Source organism: Lutra lutra, chromosome 17 (assembly GCF_902655055.1).
Source record: "Lutra lutra chromosome 17, mLutLut1.2, whole genome shotgun sequence".
Taxonomy (NCBI): Eukaryota; Metazoa; Chordata; class Mammalia; order Carnivora; family Mustelidae; genus Lutra; species Lutra lutra.
Genome location: NC_062294.1, coordinates 43649777 through 43664457, shown reverse-complemented (window position 1 = coordinate 43664457; position 14681 = coordinate 43649777). Strand labels below are relative to the sequence as shown.

Below are 14681 nucleotides of genomic sequence, written 5' to 3'. Positions count from 1 at the left end.
GGGGAAAGTTGGGTGACTGCACCGATTGGGTGGGAGGCGGACCCTTAGGACCTTTGAGAGTTCCCGTTGGTCTGGGGAAACCTGCGTCAGGAACGTGGGGCGGAAGTGGCTGGGAAGGGAATGGGGGTGTTTAATTAGGGTATTGGAGGGGACGCTGGTGGACGGTCAGTTTTGGGGGTGGCTGGGGACGGAGATGGGGGTGTGAGAGGGCTGAGAACGGGGACCTGGGGAAGCTCAGATGGGAGTCCAGGGAAGCTCAGAGTATGGAATTCTGGAAGACTCGGGGTGGGGAGTCTAAGGGGTTCGGGTAGGGAAGAAGGTTGGAGAGGAGTTAGGCTCCGGACTAAAGGCCCAAGGTTGCTGCAGGGAAGGGGCACTCGGGAGGAGAAGTGTGAAGGGGTCCAGAATGGGGAGATCCGAGGAGACTGAGGGTGGACCTTTCTTAGGAAACGAGGGGGCACATGGGTGTTGAGAGTGGGGCACCTGAAAGGGTTTGAGGTGGGAGGAGGGTGCATGGTGACTTTGAATATTGTTAGAGAGCCAGACTCATGGTTTCAAGTCTGAAGTTGTTAGGATGGGGTCTCAAACTGTTTGAAGGGATTTTGGGGGTGCGGCCCTGGAAGTCGTGGAGCTCTTGAGAATGGCTTCCAGTAAGGTCAGAGGATGTTCTCTGTGAGAAGCTTAAGAAGGCAAAAATGTGTGTAGTTTGAGAGGTCGTTGTGGATGGAGTTTGGGGCAGCGGGGCAGCCTTCTGAGCACTCACTGTGTCCGGGTGGCTTTTGAGATGCTGAGAATTCGGGTTTTAGAAACCAAGTGAGTTTCCCAGTAGGGCTGAGGGGAGGCCCCCGCCTTTGGTAAAGCAGAAAATGGGATCATAGCCTGAGGGTGGGAGGCTTGGTGACTTCAGAGTGTCCTCCCCTCCCCCACAGGACTGGGTGCATGGAGTTGGTGTCGATGGAGGATGAGGACGCCAGGGTCCCAGCCCTGGAACCATTCAGGGTGGAGCAGGTTGTCAGGACTGGGGTTGCAGAGGGTGAAGGTGGGGACTAACGGGTGGAAGATAAGAGTGGGGAGAGGTAGGCTGAGTCCTGGGTTTGTGGGCTGGGACTGCTCCCTCCCTCCAAATTGATTCTTACCCTCAGGATATGTCTCTACCCTCACCCCCACTTCCCACCCCCCAAAATGGGCATTAGTCCTTTGAGGTCAGGCCCTGGCCTGTCTGGGAATGTCTGGACCCACTCTTCAGAGGGAAGGACTGCTCAGTGATACTAGGGCTCCTGTGTGGGTCTCAGGGCCTCACCTTCAGGGGACTTTCTATCCTAGGCACCACCTGTAATCTACTATGTCCCTGACTTCATCTCCAAGGAAGAGGAAGAGTATTTGCTTCGACAGGTAATCACAACACCCTTCTGGTTTGTTTTTCCCTCCTCCCAGGTCCCTCCCCAATCTCCAGGTTCTGTGTGAGAGCCCCTAAGGCTACAGTGATGATCCTGGCAGGAAGGAGAGTGCTACCCAGCACTCATCCCTCTGCTTCCCTATTCCTCTTGCAGGACCTACTGGGCCCTGTCAGAAAGAACCTTTCCCAGAAGACTTGGGGGAAACCAAACTGATACTTAGCAAGGTAGTTATGGAGCTCAGACTCCCTGTGCTGGGATAGCCCAGTACAGCCTCCAAAACAGAGGAAATGGCTAGAAACAGATTCCTTATGTTAGAAACAAGGAGGTTAAAAACCTGCTGCCCTTTTTACTGAGATAGCCCAATCCTGCTATCATGGAGAAAAGCGGGTTATAAACATAGGCTGTGATTGCCCAGTTTGGGCCATTGAGGTTGGGGGAATTAAGAATTTGCAGTTTCAGATTTCTGCGCTGACATAACCCAGGTATCAGAATGTTACAGAGTAAACTCTTTGCTCCGCTGAGATAGCTCAGCGTAGACCCAGAGTCTTGGGACAAGGTCACCAAGCACAGATCACCTGTGCTGAGATGGCCCACTATTCTGCATCTATTCTTAAGGTTTGGGGAAAAAAGAATTTACAAAGCTCAGAGCTTTTGCAGCCTCAAAGCCTGAGTTAGAGCACAGGTCTTCTTTGTGCTATCCCAAGTAGTCTTGTCTAGTGTGAGTCCCAGGAATAAGTTAGCTACAAGAACACAGACACTTTAAAAAAAAAAAAAATTATTTATTTATTTGAGAGAGAGTGAATGTGTGCACACACATGCAGGGCAGGAAGGAGAGAGGGAGAGAGAGAATCTCAAGCAGACTCCCTGCTGAGCATGGAACCTGACTCAGGATCCTGAGATCATGATCTGAGCCCAAATCAGGAGTCAGATGCTTAACCGACTGAGCCACCCAGGCGCCCCACAGAACACAGACTCTTATGCTGCGGTAGCTCATTACAGCGCCACAACTGTGAAAGGAATGACAAGGTTATCGGGTACATTATCTTGGAGATTGCCCATTCTAGACCCTTGGGATCTTGGCAGTGGAGAATTTTCGAAGTACTCTCTTTGCTACACTGAGATAGCCCAGCCTAGCACATTTCCTCCCCCAGGGGATAGGAACAAAGAGGTTCCAGAAGTCAGGCTGTGCTGAGATAGCCTGGGATTCAGGAAATTATGGCATGCACACTATTTGCTGGGTTAAAAGAGCCCCATCCAGCCCAGAGCTCTGAGTAGATTCAGACCACGATTGTGTAGCTCTGGTTTCTTTTTCTTGATCCTAGTAGACACAGGATCGAGAGCAAACAACACAATCCTGGGAACACGGTCTGAGTACAATCCCACAGACTTTTGAGATGTCCCATCCCCCCTCCCCCACCGCCAGCCCAGGTAGAGGGCCCTATGTTGGTCTGAGTGGGAGAATCAGAGTGGTCCTGAAAAAGGACTGACCCCTCCCCACCTCCTAGGTCTTCAATGCCCCAAAGCCAAAGTGGACCCAGCTCTCTGGGAGGAAGTTACAGAACTGGGGTAAGTGTCCCTGCCTGGGGGCATGGGCAATTTGGGGATGTAGGCTCGGGCAAGTGGCTCAGGTTGGTGACACTGGGTGGATCCTTGAGGGTTCAGGGGGTTCCAAGGGCCAGGAGGATTCTGAGGGGGTGAGCGGAGATTCTGATAGACTAGGGATTTCCTGATGAGTTGGGGGTATCTCCAAGTGTCCAGGGGTTTGAAGGAAGCAGTGGGTAGTGATCTCTAGAGTCAGAGGTTCCCCAGGGTCAGAGTGCTCCCAACCCCTGGGGTATTCCTAATGGGGACTCCAGGTGCCAGGGCTCCTCGGTTGGGTGTCCTCAGGACCCCATTGCCCTCTCCCAGGTGGGCTCCCCCATCCCCGGGGGATGGTTCCTGAGCGGCTGCCTCTGTGGCTCCAGCGCTACGTGGACAAAGTATCTGACCTCAGCCTTTTTGGGGGTCTCCCAGCCAACCACGTCCTTGTGAACCAGTATCTGCCTGGGGAGGGCATCATGGTAACCACACGTCTTCACCCCGACCCCCAGACCTCCATGGGGCAGGGTGTCATGGTGACCCACCTCTACTCATTAAGAAGCCACATACCCCAACCAGGCATTCAGCCCCCCCAGCCCAAGCAGGGGCGCCCTCCTTGAGCCCCAGAGGGTGGGGGGTGTGGACTCCTGCCCTGTCCAGCCCTGGTGCCCACTCCCTAGCCCCACGAGGACGGGCCACTCTACTACCCGACCGTCAGCACCATCAGCCTGGGCTCCCACACCATGCTGGACCTCTACGAGCCGCGGCAGCCAAAGGATGATGACCTTGCAGAGCAGGTGGGCCCTGAGACACTGCCCCAGCCACTCGTGGGCATTCTGACATCCCACATCCCCCAGTAGGCCCCAGTCTCTCCTGCCTGCAGGGTACCCCTGATATTCTCCCAGACACCTTCCCCCGTCCCTTCATGGAATGCATCCTCATCTTCCCAGACTCCGGTCCCATCCATTTGCAGGGTGCCCCAGAAACACCCAGTACCCAGACAACCCAGTACCCTTACCTGCTAAATGGATGCCCCAATGCCCTACAGTTCCCCCAGCCCCACACATTCAGAGTGCTCCCAGTAGCCCGGGGTCCATATACCCTATGCAGGACTCCCAAGTACTCCAGCACACACTGATACCCTCAGATACCCCAACACAGACCTCTCTGCCACTCCAGTAGTGTAAGTCTGCCTCGTAAGACACCTTCAGATTCCCCCTGGGGCCTCAACCCATGACTCGCTGCTCAAGGCCCCCCAGATATACTGACCCCCTTCTGTGAGGGCTGCGGGTGACAGCAGCTTCCCTGACCTTTCTCTGAGTAATGCATTTCCCATACCTCAGGGTTCACATAAACTCCCCTGGGCACCCCAAGCCCAGCTGTTCCTTTGTACCCCTAGGTGCTCCTGGGTAGGCTGACACCCCCTTCTACTGCGTGGGTGTCCTCAAACATCCTGATGTCTGCAGACAGGCCCAGACCACACCTTGGCTCCTCCCCACCTCACTGTTACACCATCCCAAACCCCACCATCCTGCCTTCAGCCAAGCCCTTAGTCCAGTTCCATCCAGAGTCCTAGGCCTGCTGATCCCTGGGTCCAAGCTGCAGCCAACTTCCTGCCCCCCCCACCCTCGGGACTGCTTGCTAGTCCTTGCCCTCACTCGAGTCTCATAGGATTTCCACTGCAGAGCTTCTCCCTGGGAACCCACTGTTCGCCCATCAGCCTTGGTCCCTGGGAACTCACTGACTGCCCCCGCCCCCCAAACTTTCAAGTCCGCTAACCTCGCTAGCCCCCTGACTTCCGGGGACGCGCTGACCTTCAGCCCACCCCGCAGCCCCGGTCCCCGCCCCGGCCAGCCACCTCTCTGCTGCTGGAACCGCGCAGCCTGCTGGTGCTCCGTGGCACCGCCTATACGCGCCTCCTCCACGGCATCGCAGCTGCCCGCGTAGACGCGCTGGACGCCGCCTCCCTGCCGCCCAACGCCGCCGCCTGCCCGTCCGCGCAGCCCGGAGCCAACCTGGTCCGCGGCACGCGCGTCTCGCTGACCATCCGCCGCGTGCCCCGCGTGCTGCGCACCGGCCTCCTACTGAGCAAGTGACCAGCGCCCGTCCGGCTTGCATTCCCGGGCTCTCCACCTCGGCCTGACAGCGTCTACCCTGTGACCTTGGAACCCTGGGGCAGAGGCGGCTCCCTGGCTCCCTCCCCTCCCCCCGGAGTCCGTCCGTCCGTCCGTGTCCCCCCCCCCCCGCCCAGTAACTTTGTGGGAACTATAGGAAGAGGTCCCATTTCAAATAAACCAACAAAAATCTCTCTCTGGCTTTGGATTGGGGCGTGGGACAGATGCGTGGATTCTTGAGGGGCACTGTGTTGGGGACCTTGGATGGTGTGGGTCCTGGGGTCAAATATATGGTCCCTAAGTGGGGCAGAATCCAGGGCTCTGGAGGGGTCAGAGTTCTATCTGGAAACCCCTTAGGTGCGTTGAATGGGGCGAGCCTGGGAGGTTCAGCTAACTGGCAGCTGGGGAGGAAGGAGTTAAACAGTGCTGCTGTCACCTGAGCTAGGCCTCAGATTACCAGCTGGTCCAGGTTCTGCTGGTTAGGAGGTGGAGGTGAGCCTGCCTCTGGGCCTCTGGCTGTCTCAGGCCTGGTAAGTCCTACTGAGGAGGTCTGGGTCTGTGTCGGGGGGAGACCCCTGGCCAGGAAAAGGGCTCTCACTGGGGATCCTCACTGACTCTATCCCCAGGCTCCCAGCTATGGCCCTGCCTCCACCTCTGGGCCCTAGACCCCTCTCAGAGCCCCTCAACCACCCCCCTGGAGCCCCCAGGGAACTGGACATTGCTGGCTTCACCCTCTGCCCCGCTTCTGAGGAGAGACTCAGGTAGGGGCTGGGGCTTTTGCAACTGGGGTCCCAAAAGGGTGGGAGCAGAAAAGCAGAGGCATTTTGAGGCCACGAGGTACTGTGGCTGTGATCACCTAGGGACGTGGCAGAGGGAGCTGCGGCCAGGGGTAGGGTGGGGTGGATAACTGGGACTCACCCAGAGGCCTGTCAATGCTTCATACCTCCCAGACCAGACCAGGCCCAGGAACTGGGGCAAGACTCCTTGGACCCTCCCCAACACCTCCAGGGTGGGTTGGGGGGCACTGAGCTTACTGCTGGTCCCCTCAGATTGCCAACACCCACTTCCAGTGAGGATGCAGCAGGGGGCAAACACTGTGAGGTAAGCTGAGGTGATCCAGGCCCCTTGGGCCAGCCCCCGATTTCCTCCCGCCCAGAATCTGGGGATGAGATGATTCTGGAAAAGCATTGGGCAATCTGTGAGGGGGTTGGGAAGCTCTAGAAAATGATTTTCATGATTTTACCAACTGGGAGAGAATTGTTTCATCATTGACCCAGGAGCAGCCCCATTGCTTGTGGGGATATCCAGCACTATCACCCCTCCCTGTCCAGGCCCCCAGACCCCAAATGTCCACAATTTTAGGAGCCTTGGAAACCTGGAGGCTTTGAACTTAGGTCTCCAGGCCTGGTTCCACCAGGGAGGGAGCTGCTCTGGTGCAGACCCAGAGATGGACACTGGATGGGAGGACAGCAGAGGGGTGGCATTGGGAGTAGGGGCAAGGTCTTGGTTAGCCCCTGGCCCTAACCCAGTCTCCTGTATTCCCCAGCACCTCAGCTCTGGCCAGGAGGTATTGGAGGCTGAGCAGGACAGCCTAGCTCTATGCCTATTGGGGCTGGGCCTGCGGCTGCGGGACCTAGAGCGAGGCCTGGGGCCCTGGGCATCAGCCCAGAGCAGGATGGGCCAGCTGCAGGTGGGCAGTGGGCCACCTGTGGGAAGATGTGAGAGGGTGGGCAGGGCCTCAGGAATGGGTGCCAACTTCCTGGGGTGGGAAATAGGTTTATTCCACATTCCAGATGCCTGGGTAGGAAAGGTGAGAAGGGACGTAACTCCAGGTCCCAGATCTCTCGTGCTCTGGGTGTGTGGGGATAGGGGTGGGGGGTGGTGTCTAACCTTGTGTCCCCAGGCCCTCCAGGCAGACCTGCGTGGGGCAGCTGAGCGCATAGATGCCCTCCTGGTGTTTGGTGAGGGGCTGGCACAGCGGAGTGAACCTCAGGCCCGGGCATCCCTGGAGCAGGTCCTGAGAGCCCTCAGAGCCCACCGAGGCAGCATCTTTCGGCGACTGTGGTGGCTGCAGGCCCAGCTGGTCAGCTCTAGCCTGGTATGGCCCACCCTGGCAGCCCCTGCCCCAGGTACCGAGTCCACACCCCCCATAACTCTGTCTTCTGACCAGGTATTTGAGGAGGTCAGCCCACTGGATCAGGACTTGGAAGTCGAGGGGGACTTGGATGGGCCAGGACCTGGTGAGGTCTGGGGGCCCTGGGCACCCAGTAGCTACCCCACTCCCGCAGAGTTGGAGTGGGACCCGGCAGGGGATGTTGGAGGCCTCAGGCCCTTGTGGCAAAAGACAGCCTGGACACCAGGAGCTCCCTGTGAGCTGTGTGGTCACAGAGGCCCCCAGGGCAGGGGACAAGGCCTTGAGGTGAGAGCAGTTGGGGGATACCCCTCCCCTACAGGCACCTTTGGGACACCTCTTTGTGTTTCTTATTAGGGTACTTCCCTTTCAAGGGGGTCTTTGTGGCTCTTCCCCCCCCAGTCTTTCTCAGTGTCTCTCTCTTGCTATTTCAATGTTGTCCTCCCTCCTCCCCCCACCCCGCCGCCTCTCTCGGTTTCTGTGTCTTCTTTACCTCTGTTTCCTCTTGTGGTCTCTATCTGCACTTCTTCATTTCCTCCGCTCTCCCTCACTCTCCCCTCTGCAGCCACGTTAGTCTTCTGGTTCTTCAAACATCCCAAATTCACTCCTTTATCTCAAAAGCCCCCAGACTCATGCCCCACTCATCTCCTCATTTCATTCCAGTCACTCCACAAATGTCACCTTTTTTTATTAAAAAAAAAAAATTTTTTTTTAAACTGAGCTTTGTGCCCAACGTGGGTCTCGAACTCACAACCCTATCAAGAGTCATGTGCTCTACCAACAGAGCCAGCTAGGCACCCCTCCCAAATGCCACCTCTTCAGGGAGGCCTGCCCTGACTTCCATACATGATCAGTGCTTAACCTCTTTATTTCCTAACAGCAGTTACCACTTCTTGACATTGTACATTTATTTCTTCATGTGTGGTCTCTCTCTGCTGGAATAAGCTCCATGGACGCTAGGACTTTGCCTGTGTACAGATTCTAGAACAGTGCCTGGCATGTAATAGATACTCATTAAATATTTGTTGAATGAATAAGTAATGTCTCTTTTCTCTTGATTTCTTCAGCTCTGCCCCTCTCTTCCTTGCTTCTCGAGATCTTTTTCATCCCCCAGAATCTCATCTGTGAGAAGCCTATCTTGGCCCTTGCACAACTTTGTGTCTGTCCCTAGTTCTCCCAAGGACCCCACACCTCAGTTTCCCCACAAGACATGCTCATGTCGGGTTTCAGCCACTGGAAACATTTGGCAGGTCAACGAAGACGTTCCCTGCTCTGGAAGTCTCAGGTGAGCAGGTCCTCAGCCAGGGCTATCTGTTGGGTATCTTGATGGCAAGTGACAGAAACCTAACCCAAATTGAATTACACAAGAGAAAGGATGATATTTTTCATGTAAGTGAAAAGTCCGCGTGCTTCTGAAAAGATCTGGATGCTATTAGGGCTCAGTCCTTCCCTCTCTTGGGCTCTTCTCCAAGGTGGTTGCCTTCTCAGCTTATGGCGGCCCCAGCAGCTAAACACTCATGTCCCACTGGTTCACCCACCCAAGGAGAAGCAGAGTGCCACTGACCTACTGGCAGCAAAGTCCCAGGGCTGACTCCCACGTGGCCAGCTTGGGTCATGACCTGTACCCGGAAGCAATCACAGTGGCCAAGCCGATGGAGTGCTCTCATTGGCCAGATTAGGCTCACATGCCCAGTCATGGAAGTGGGAGTTGTGTGGGGTCAGCTACTCCAGAGTCCGAAGACCTGAGGGTGGGGAGACAGGATGCCCTCCATCCCCCTACATTGAGCCACCATTATTATCAGGAAAAGGAAGATTGGATGGAGGGCAGGCACAGATATCAACCCCACTTGGAGATATTCCAAGCCCATGCAGGTTGGGTCCTGAGGGTTAAGGGGGTGCCAGGAAAGGGGAAAAAAAACTCAGCTCTGTAGGTCTGTAGTAGTAAGTAAGAGTCCAGACTAAGTGTTACTTCCATCCATTCTGCTGCTGGCTGCTGTCCCCTCTTAGGACAAGAAGCGAGCATCTCCCAATCTCCAGGGCGTGATGTTGGAGGTAGACCCTGGGTGAGATGCCTGGGAAATGGGTCTGGGCGTGTGGGTTACAGGGTTTATGGTGGCAGTGCACCACGCACTAAACACTGCATTTCCCTTCACAGAGCCCCTCCTCCTGCATCCGGGCACTCGCTGATCTTCCTCCTCCTCCTCCTCTTCTTTCTCCTGGTGGGTGCCACGTTGCTCCTGCCACCTTCAGGGGGGTCCTGCTGCTCTTCTGCCCGACTGGCCGGGACACCTTACCTGGTGCTCAGTTATGTCAATGGTCCTCCTCCAATCTGAGTACATAGCCCAGATGCATGTAATAAACAGTTACTGTCAATGATGTGTCTTAGTCCGCGTGGTCTGCTGTTAACAAAATCACAGGCTGGATGGCTTATAAACAATAGAAGCTTGTTTCTCACCATTCTGGAGGCTGGGAAGTCCAAGATCAAGGTGCCAGCAGATTGGGTATCTGCTGAGGGCTGCTACTTGCTTTACAGATGGTTACCTTCTCGCTGTCTCCTCACATGGCAGAAGGGGCAGGGAGCTCTCTTTCCTAAGGGCTCTAAAAGACCCTTCCATGAGGACTCCACCATCATGACCTAATCCCTTCCTGAAGGCCTCACCTCCTAATACTATCACATTGGAGGTTAGGATATCAGCATATGAATTTTGAGGGGACACAGACATTCAGACCATAGCAGAATGTGCGAGGATACTGAGTGTGTGAGTTCAGAATTTGGGATACAGCTCTGTTGTCTGGACGGCCCCCTCAGCAGATTCCTTTGCTTTGAGTGTACAACACAGAATGAATCACCCTATCTTAATGGGGATCCCCTAGCCCCTGAGACAAAGATTCAAGCACAAGTAGTTTATTGGAGGGGTGACTCCCCTAGGCAGATTGATAGGGGAGTGGGGGAGTGAGCCAGGAAAGGCAGTTAATGAGCTGGTTGCTGGGCATCTGGGGTTCCGTCCCACTAGGGGCCCCCTGGAGAGTCTGAAACACAATCAGAGTAGTTCCACCCAAAGGGTGAAGAAGTTGTGGCATTTATGTACCAGGTTCTGTGTCTCATCGGTTAGGGACTGTTCTGGAGATGCAAACTTCCCAGCACATTCCACCTCTCCTGCCTGTCAAGGCTCCCCAAGCAAAGAGGCACAGGTGTCTGCCCCTGGAAGCTCAAGGTATGTACGGGAAGGATGCAGGTGATGTGGGCCAGCTGCTGACACCAGCTACAGCCCCTGTCTGGCATTCATACAGGTACTTAAGTACGCTACATGGCAGGTTCCCAGGCTGGGCCCTCCCCGGTGTAGGCCCATAACATTCCCCTTCCCTGGGGTCTTGATGACACCAAGCTGAAGTGCCAGGGCTCAGTCCTGAAGTCCGGTCCTCAGCCTCAGGTGTCTAAGCTCATCCCCTCCTCCGAGTTTATGCAGTCAGGACAAGAGAAACAGAACTAGACTCAAGAACAGAGGCAGGAACCCTGTGCCAGGCACCTGGATGTGCACTAAACACACCTTCCTTCTGTAATGCTCATGACCACATGATGGTGTGTCCCCACTTAACGGAACAGGAAACTGAGGCTCTCAGGGGGAATAGAGGCAGTCAAAAAACATTTATAAAATTTTTTACAATTCCTTAGTCCCTAATTACATTGTTTCCCCTAATCACATTTTTAAAGATTATTTACTTTAAAGTAATTTTACTTATTTATTTACTTACTTTAAGTAATTATTTACTTTAAGTAATTTACTTTAAGTTATCTCTATACCCAACATGGGGCTTGAACTCAGGACCCCAAGATCCAGAGTCACCTGCTCTTTTAGCTGAGCTAGCCAGACGGCCCCTAATCACATTTCTCTGTTATACTGGACAGTGCAGCCCTGGCAGAAGAGTGTTCCAGGTAGAGGGAGAAAGTGCAAAGGCCCTGAGGTAGAAGTAAGCCAGGCAAGGGGGAAGGCCAGTGTGGCTGGACCATGAGTGGTAGGGGGGAGCATGGAAGGAGGTGAGGTGAGAGGTGATGGGGCCAGATCAGGTGAGGCCTTGTGGACCACAGTGAGGACTTCTGATCTGAGTTAGGCTGGGGACCAACAGAGTTTGTTTTGTTTTCCCAGCTTCAATTCAGATACTTTTTGAACTACCAAAGAAGAAGGGACAGCATTACAAGTCTTCATGGACTCATCGCGAGCTCCAGTCATTATCAACTCAGAGCTAATCCTCTTTAATTCTCCCAGGTACCTACTCCCCTCTCCCTAGATTACTTTGAAGCCAATCCTAGATCCTTTTACTCGTGAGCAATTAATGGAACATCTCCGGATCAGGATTGTTTCAAAATCGAATCACAATACTTTCATGATGTCAAGAAAATCCTAGTCATTCCCCCACATCATTCATACCCAGGACGGTCCAGTGCTGTCTGAGGGAGGGAGCTGAGCCAGAGTGGTGATAACATCGAGCGCCTAGCTGGCTCAGTAGAGCATATAACTCTTGATCTTGGGGTTGTAAGTTTGAGCCTCACGTTGGGTGTAGACATTACTTAAAATAAAATCTTTAAAAAAAAAAAAAAAAAAAGAGAGTGGTGTAACTTGCTGGTGTGGCTAGTGGCTCCTCCTCAGGTACTGTGATTTTCCCAGATGTCCCCAAGGCTCCACTGGCTCACCTCATGCACGTATATGGTCACCGGCTTGGCCCCTTGGGACAGCTGCTCAGGGCAGGAAGCTGGCCGTCTCCTGGGAACCCACTTCTTCAGCCCCAATTGGACCCAAGTAGGCAAGAGGTCACAAAGCTGGGACATCACCTGCTGCCACAGCACGTTTAATCCACTGTATCCTAACAGCCACGTGAGGGAGGCCCTATTACGATGCCCAATTTCACAGATAAGGATACTGAGGAACAAAGAGGTTAGTTAAATCACAGGCCCAGGATCATAAAATCAGTGAATGTTGGGATTGGGATCCAAACCCAGGAACTGCAGTACCAGGATCCCTGCTCTTAATCACCAATGACCTACAACCTCCTCCCTCCAATCAGGCACTCCCTTCCCTCATTCTCTCTACCACAGAAACTCTATTCATCTATAGCACCTGGGTAGAATGTCTCCCCTCCTGACTCAGGCCACCCAGCCCCAGTGGGGACTTGTTCACTGCCTACAGCCCTACCAGAAACTCCCATCCTGGAGCTTCTTAGGACTCAAATCCTTGGAGCCAGGAGGAAGCAAGAGGGAGAGGGGAATGCTGTGGGGCTGGATAGGTAGGACTCCATTAGCCACTTTCAAGGCTTGGGCTTTTACTGAGATGGAGTCAGGCCGGGATTAACAAGAACACCCAGATGGAAAAACAAAAACAAAAAACTGAGGCTGGAGAGAGATGAGCAAGCCAAGATAGCTGAGGCAGAAGCCATGTGTGCAAACCACACAGCCTGTGCTCTGGACACTCCAAGCCCCAGCTGGAATCCTGCATTTCTGCCCTTTGTTCCCTCCAGAACTTTGTCCACTCCGGTTCTCCCACTTAGAAGCCCAACCCAGCACCTGGGAAACTCCTTATAACTCTTCAAATTTCAACTCCACTTTATAACTCTTTGTGCACCTGTGACGCCCATGGGGATTAGAGCAGAGTCATGTTTCTCCTCTATCCTCTCTTTAGTCGGAAGTCTGGGTTTCTTTCCTAAGGGTCTCCTCCTCTTCCCAACCACATTTGCTAAGAATTCATCTGCTTTCCACTCTTTCCATTTATGTAACTGACATGGATGCGAACAGAGTTCAGTGCTGCAAAGTGCAGTACCCCAGAGAAAGTCTAAGCAAGATTAATACAGGGATATGGAGGAAGTATGCCTGGGGTTTATGGGTCCATCTCCCCTGCCCCCCGCCCCCGCCCCCGCCCCAGGGCCTTGTAGCTGAGGCTGGACTCTTTAGCCACGTTTGAGGTCCCTAGTACTGCCTCAGGGGTTACCAGCCAGGCCTCCCCAGCGCCACCATTTTCTCTCCTACCTCGTTACCTTCTATGAAGGAATCAACTGGGGTTTCTTTGGGGTCAAATCAGGGTGGATCTCAAGGAGCTGCCCAGGAGCAAGAACTAGATTGCTTTCAACCAATCTGCTAGTCCAGAGGGCTCCAGAGAGGAAGAGACATCTCTCCACACCTATTCCTTCCAGAGGGTCACTTCTTGGTGAGGGCCCTTTCAAAAATCTCCAAACATGTGAAATCTTTGAGACCACCAACAGGAAAGTAATCACAGCCCCGATTTTATTCTTTTTTTTTTTTAACAGTCCTGAGATAAGGGCACAGGAGTCAGGGTTCCCCTTTAGAATCACCAAGTATAGGTCTTGAGGGGTCTTTAGTTGATCAGATGGGGGTAAGATACCCCAGGCCCTTCCTCCCAGGTCCTAGTCTGCAGCAATTAATGGGAAGAAAGTTTTCCAAAGGGGGATTCGGGGCTTCTCACCATCCATCTTCCCAAACTTCTCAGCAAAAAGTATGCTCTTCTCAGAGTTACATAAAAGAGAGGGGAGCCTGGGGTCAAGAGAAGGGTGTCTCTTCTTTCTGTCCGACGGTGGGCGTCCTGGCTCCCCAAGCGGTCAGGTAAGAAGCTTTCAGCTTGTCACAGTTCAGCCAGCCGGCAACCACGCCGCCCCAAACCCTAATGGGGAAGTTCGACCCGTTATCAAGGATCGGGCAAGGTCGGGAATCTCTCAGCATCCATCATGGGGGTTTCTAGGACCCCACGTCGCTAGGAGGGCTCTCCGACATCCCCAATCCACCCAGCTGGTCTTCTCAAGACATCTCACCCTCCGTCAGATGGGCTCCCCGGTTCCCCCACGCAGTCAGGCGGGTCCTCGGTTCCCCTGTGCTATCGGGTGAGCTGCTCGGCCTGTCATCGCCCATCGAGAGGGTTCTCTGGTGACCCCGTGCTGTTGAGGGGGTTCCTCGGACCACCAGCATTATCAGGCTGGGTCCCTGGGGTCCCCGCGCCGCTGGCCTCCTCGGTTGGACCTCGCAGGCGCACGAAGGCACCCATGGCCGTGGCGTGGCCGGAGCGTAATAGCTGCAGCTGGCGCCGCCCGCGGCGGTACAGGTACTCGATACGCAGCACGTCGGAGCGCGGCAAGCAGGCGTGCTGCCGGAACTCGGCCCGCACTCGCGCCTCGGCGCCCGGTTTCCCGCGCCCGGCGCGCAGCAGCTCGCGGTACAAGCTCAAAACTTGCCTCTGCAGCCGGCTGGGGCGGCTCATGGCAGCAGCTGGACTGAGGGCGCACGCAGGCAACGTCCCACAAACAGCCGCGCAGCGGTACCTTTCAGAAAAGCGGCCGTGCGGGGCAACGGGAACTTCCGGCTCGCGCACTCCAAAACTTCCGCCTCCTGCTTTGCTCTCCCATTGGCTATCGATGCAGTTACGTCATAATGTTGCGGCTCAGGGGTGGAGTTGCTGGTTCATA

General features: G+C 54.6%; 3 protein-coding genes across 17 annotated transcripts; 2 read left to right on the top strand and 1 right to left on the bottom strand.

The window, feature by feature from the left end:
- The first annotated feature begins 71 nt into the window (after positions 1 to 71).
- ALKBH6 (alkB homolog 6) lies at positions 72 to 5209 on the top strand. 3 transcript variants are annotated; one of them, XM_047709633.1, is made up of 7 exons: positions 72 to 139; positions 930 to 1008; positions 1324 to 1392; positions 2903 to 2963; positions 3306 to 3457; positions 3656 to 3772; positions 4808 to 5209. In XM_047709633.1, exons 2-7 carry the CDS (start codon positions 940 to 942, stop codon positions 5069 to 5071), a joined length of 732 nt encoding a protein of 243 aa, XP_047565589.1. In that variant the 5' UTR covers positions 72 to 139; positions 930 to 939; the 3' UTR covers positions 5072 to 5209. The 3 variants fall into 3 exon arrangements, with proteins under 3 accessions (XP_047565589.1, XP_047565588.1, XP_047565587.1); XM_047709632.1 differs by having other exon boundaries at positions 95 to 164; XM_047709631.1 differs by lacking the exon at positions 72 to 139 and adding an exon at positions 270 to 813.
- A 207-nt stretch (positions 5210 to 5416) lies between these two features.
- SYNE4 (spectrin repeat containing nuclear envelope family member 4) lies at positions 5417 to 9598 on the top strand. 13 transcript variants are annotated; one of them, XM_047709572.1, is made up of 8 exons: positions 5417 to 5619; positions 5717 to 5850; positions 6040 to 6190; positions 6636 to 6779; positions 6993 to 7508; positions 8392 to 8505; positions 9228 to 9283; positions 9376 to 9598. In XM_047709572.1, exons 2-8 carry the CDS (start codon positions 5726 to 5728, stop codon positions 9551 to 9553), a joined length of 1284 nt encoding a protein of 427 aa, XP_047565528.1. In that variant the 5' UTR covers positions 5417 to 5619; positions 5717 to 5725; the 3' UTR covers positions 9554 to 9598. The 13 variants fall into 13 exon arrangements, with proteins under 13 accessions (XP_047565528.1, XP_047565537.1, XP_047565536.1 ...); XM_047709581.1 differs by having other exon boundaries at positions 5417 to 5850; positions 7104 to 7172; positions 7260 to 7508; XM_047709580.1 differs by having other exon boundaries at positions 5417 to 5850; positions 7104 to 7187; positions 7260 to 7508.
- Positions 9599 to 13474: 3876 nt separating this feature from the next.
- Positions 13475 to 14493, bottom strand: SDHAF1 (succinate dehydrogenase complex assembly factor 1). The gene has a single exon (XM_047709665.1). The coding sequence runs from the start codon at positions 14474 to 14476 to the stop codon at positions 14120 to 14122; it is 357 nt and encodes a 118-aa protein (XP_047565621.1). The 5' UTR covers positions 14477 to 14493; the 3' UTR covers positions 13475 to 14119.
- Between the last annotated feature and the right edge of the window lie 188 nt (positions 14494 to 14681).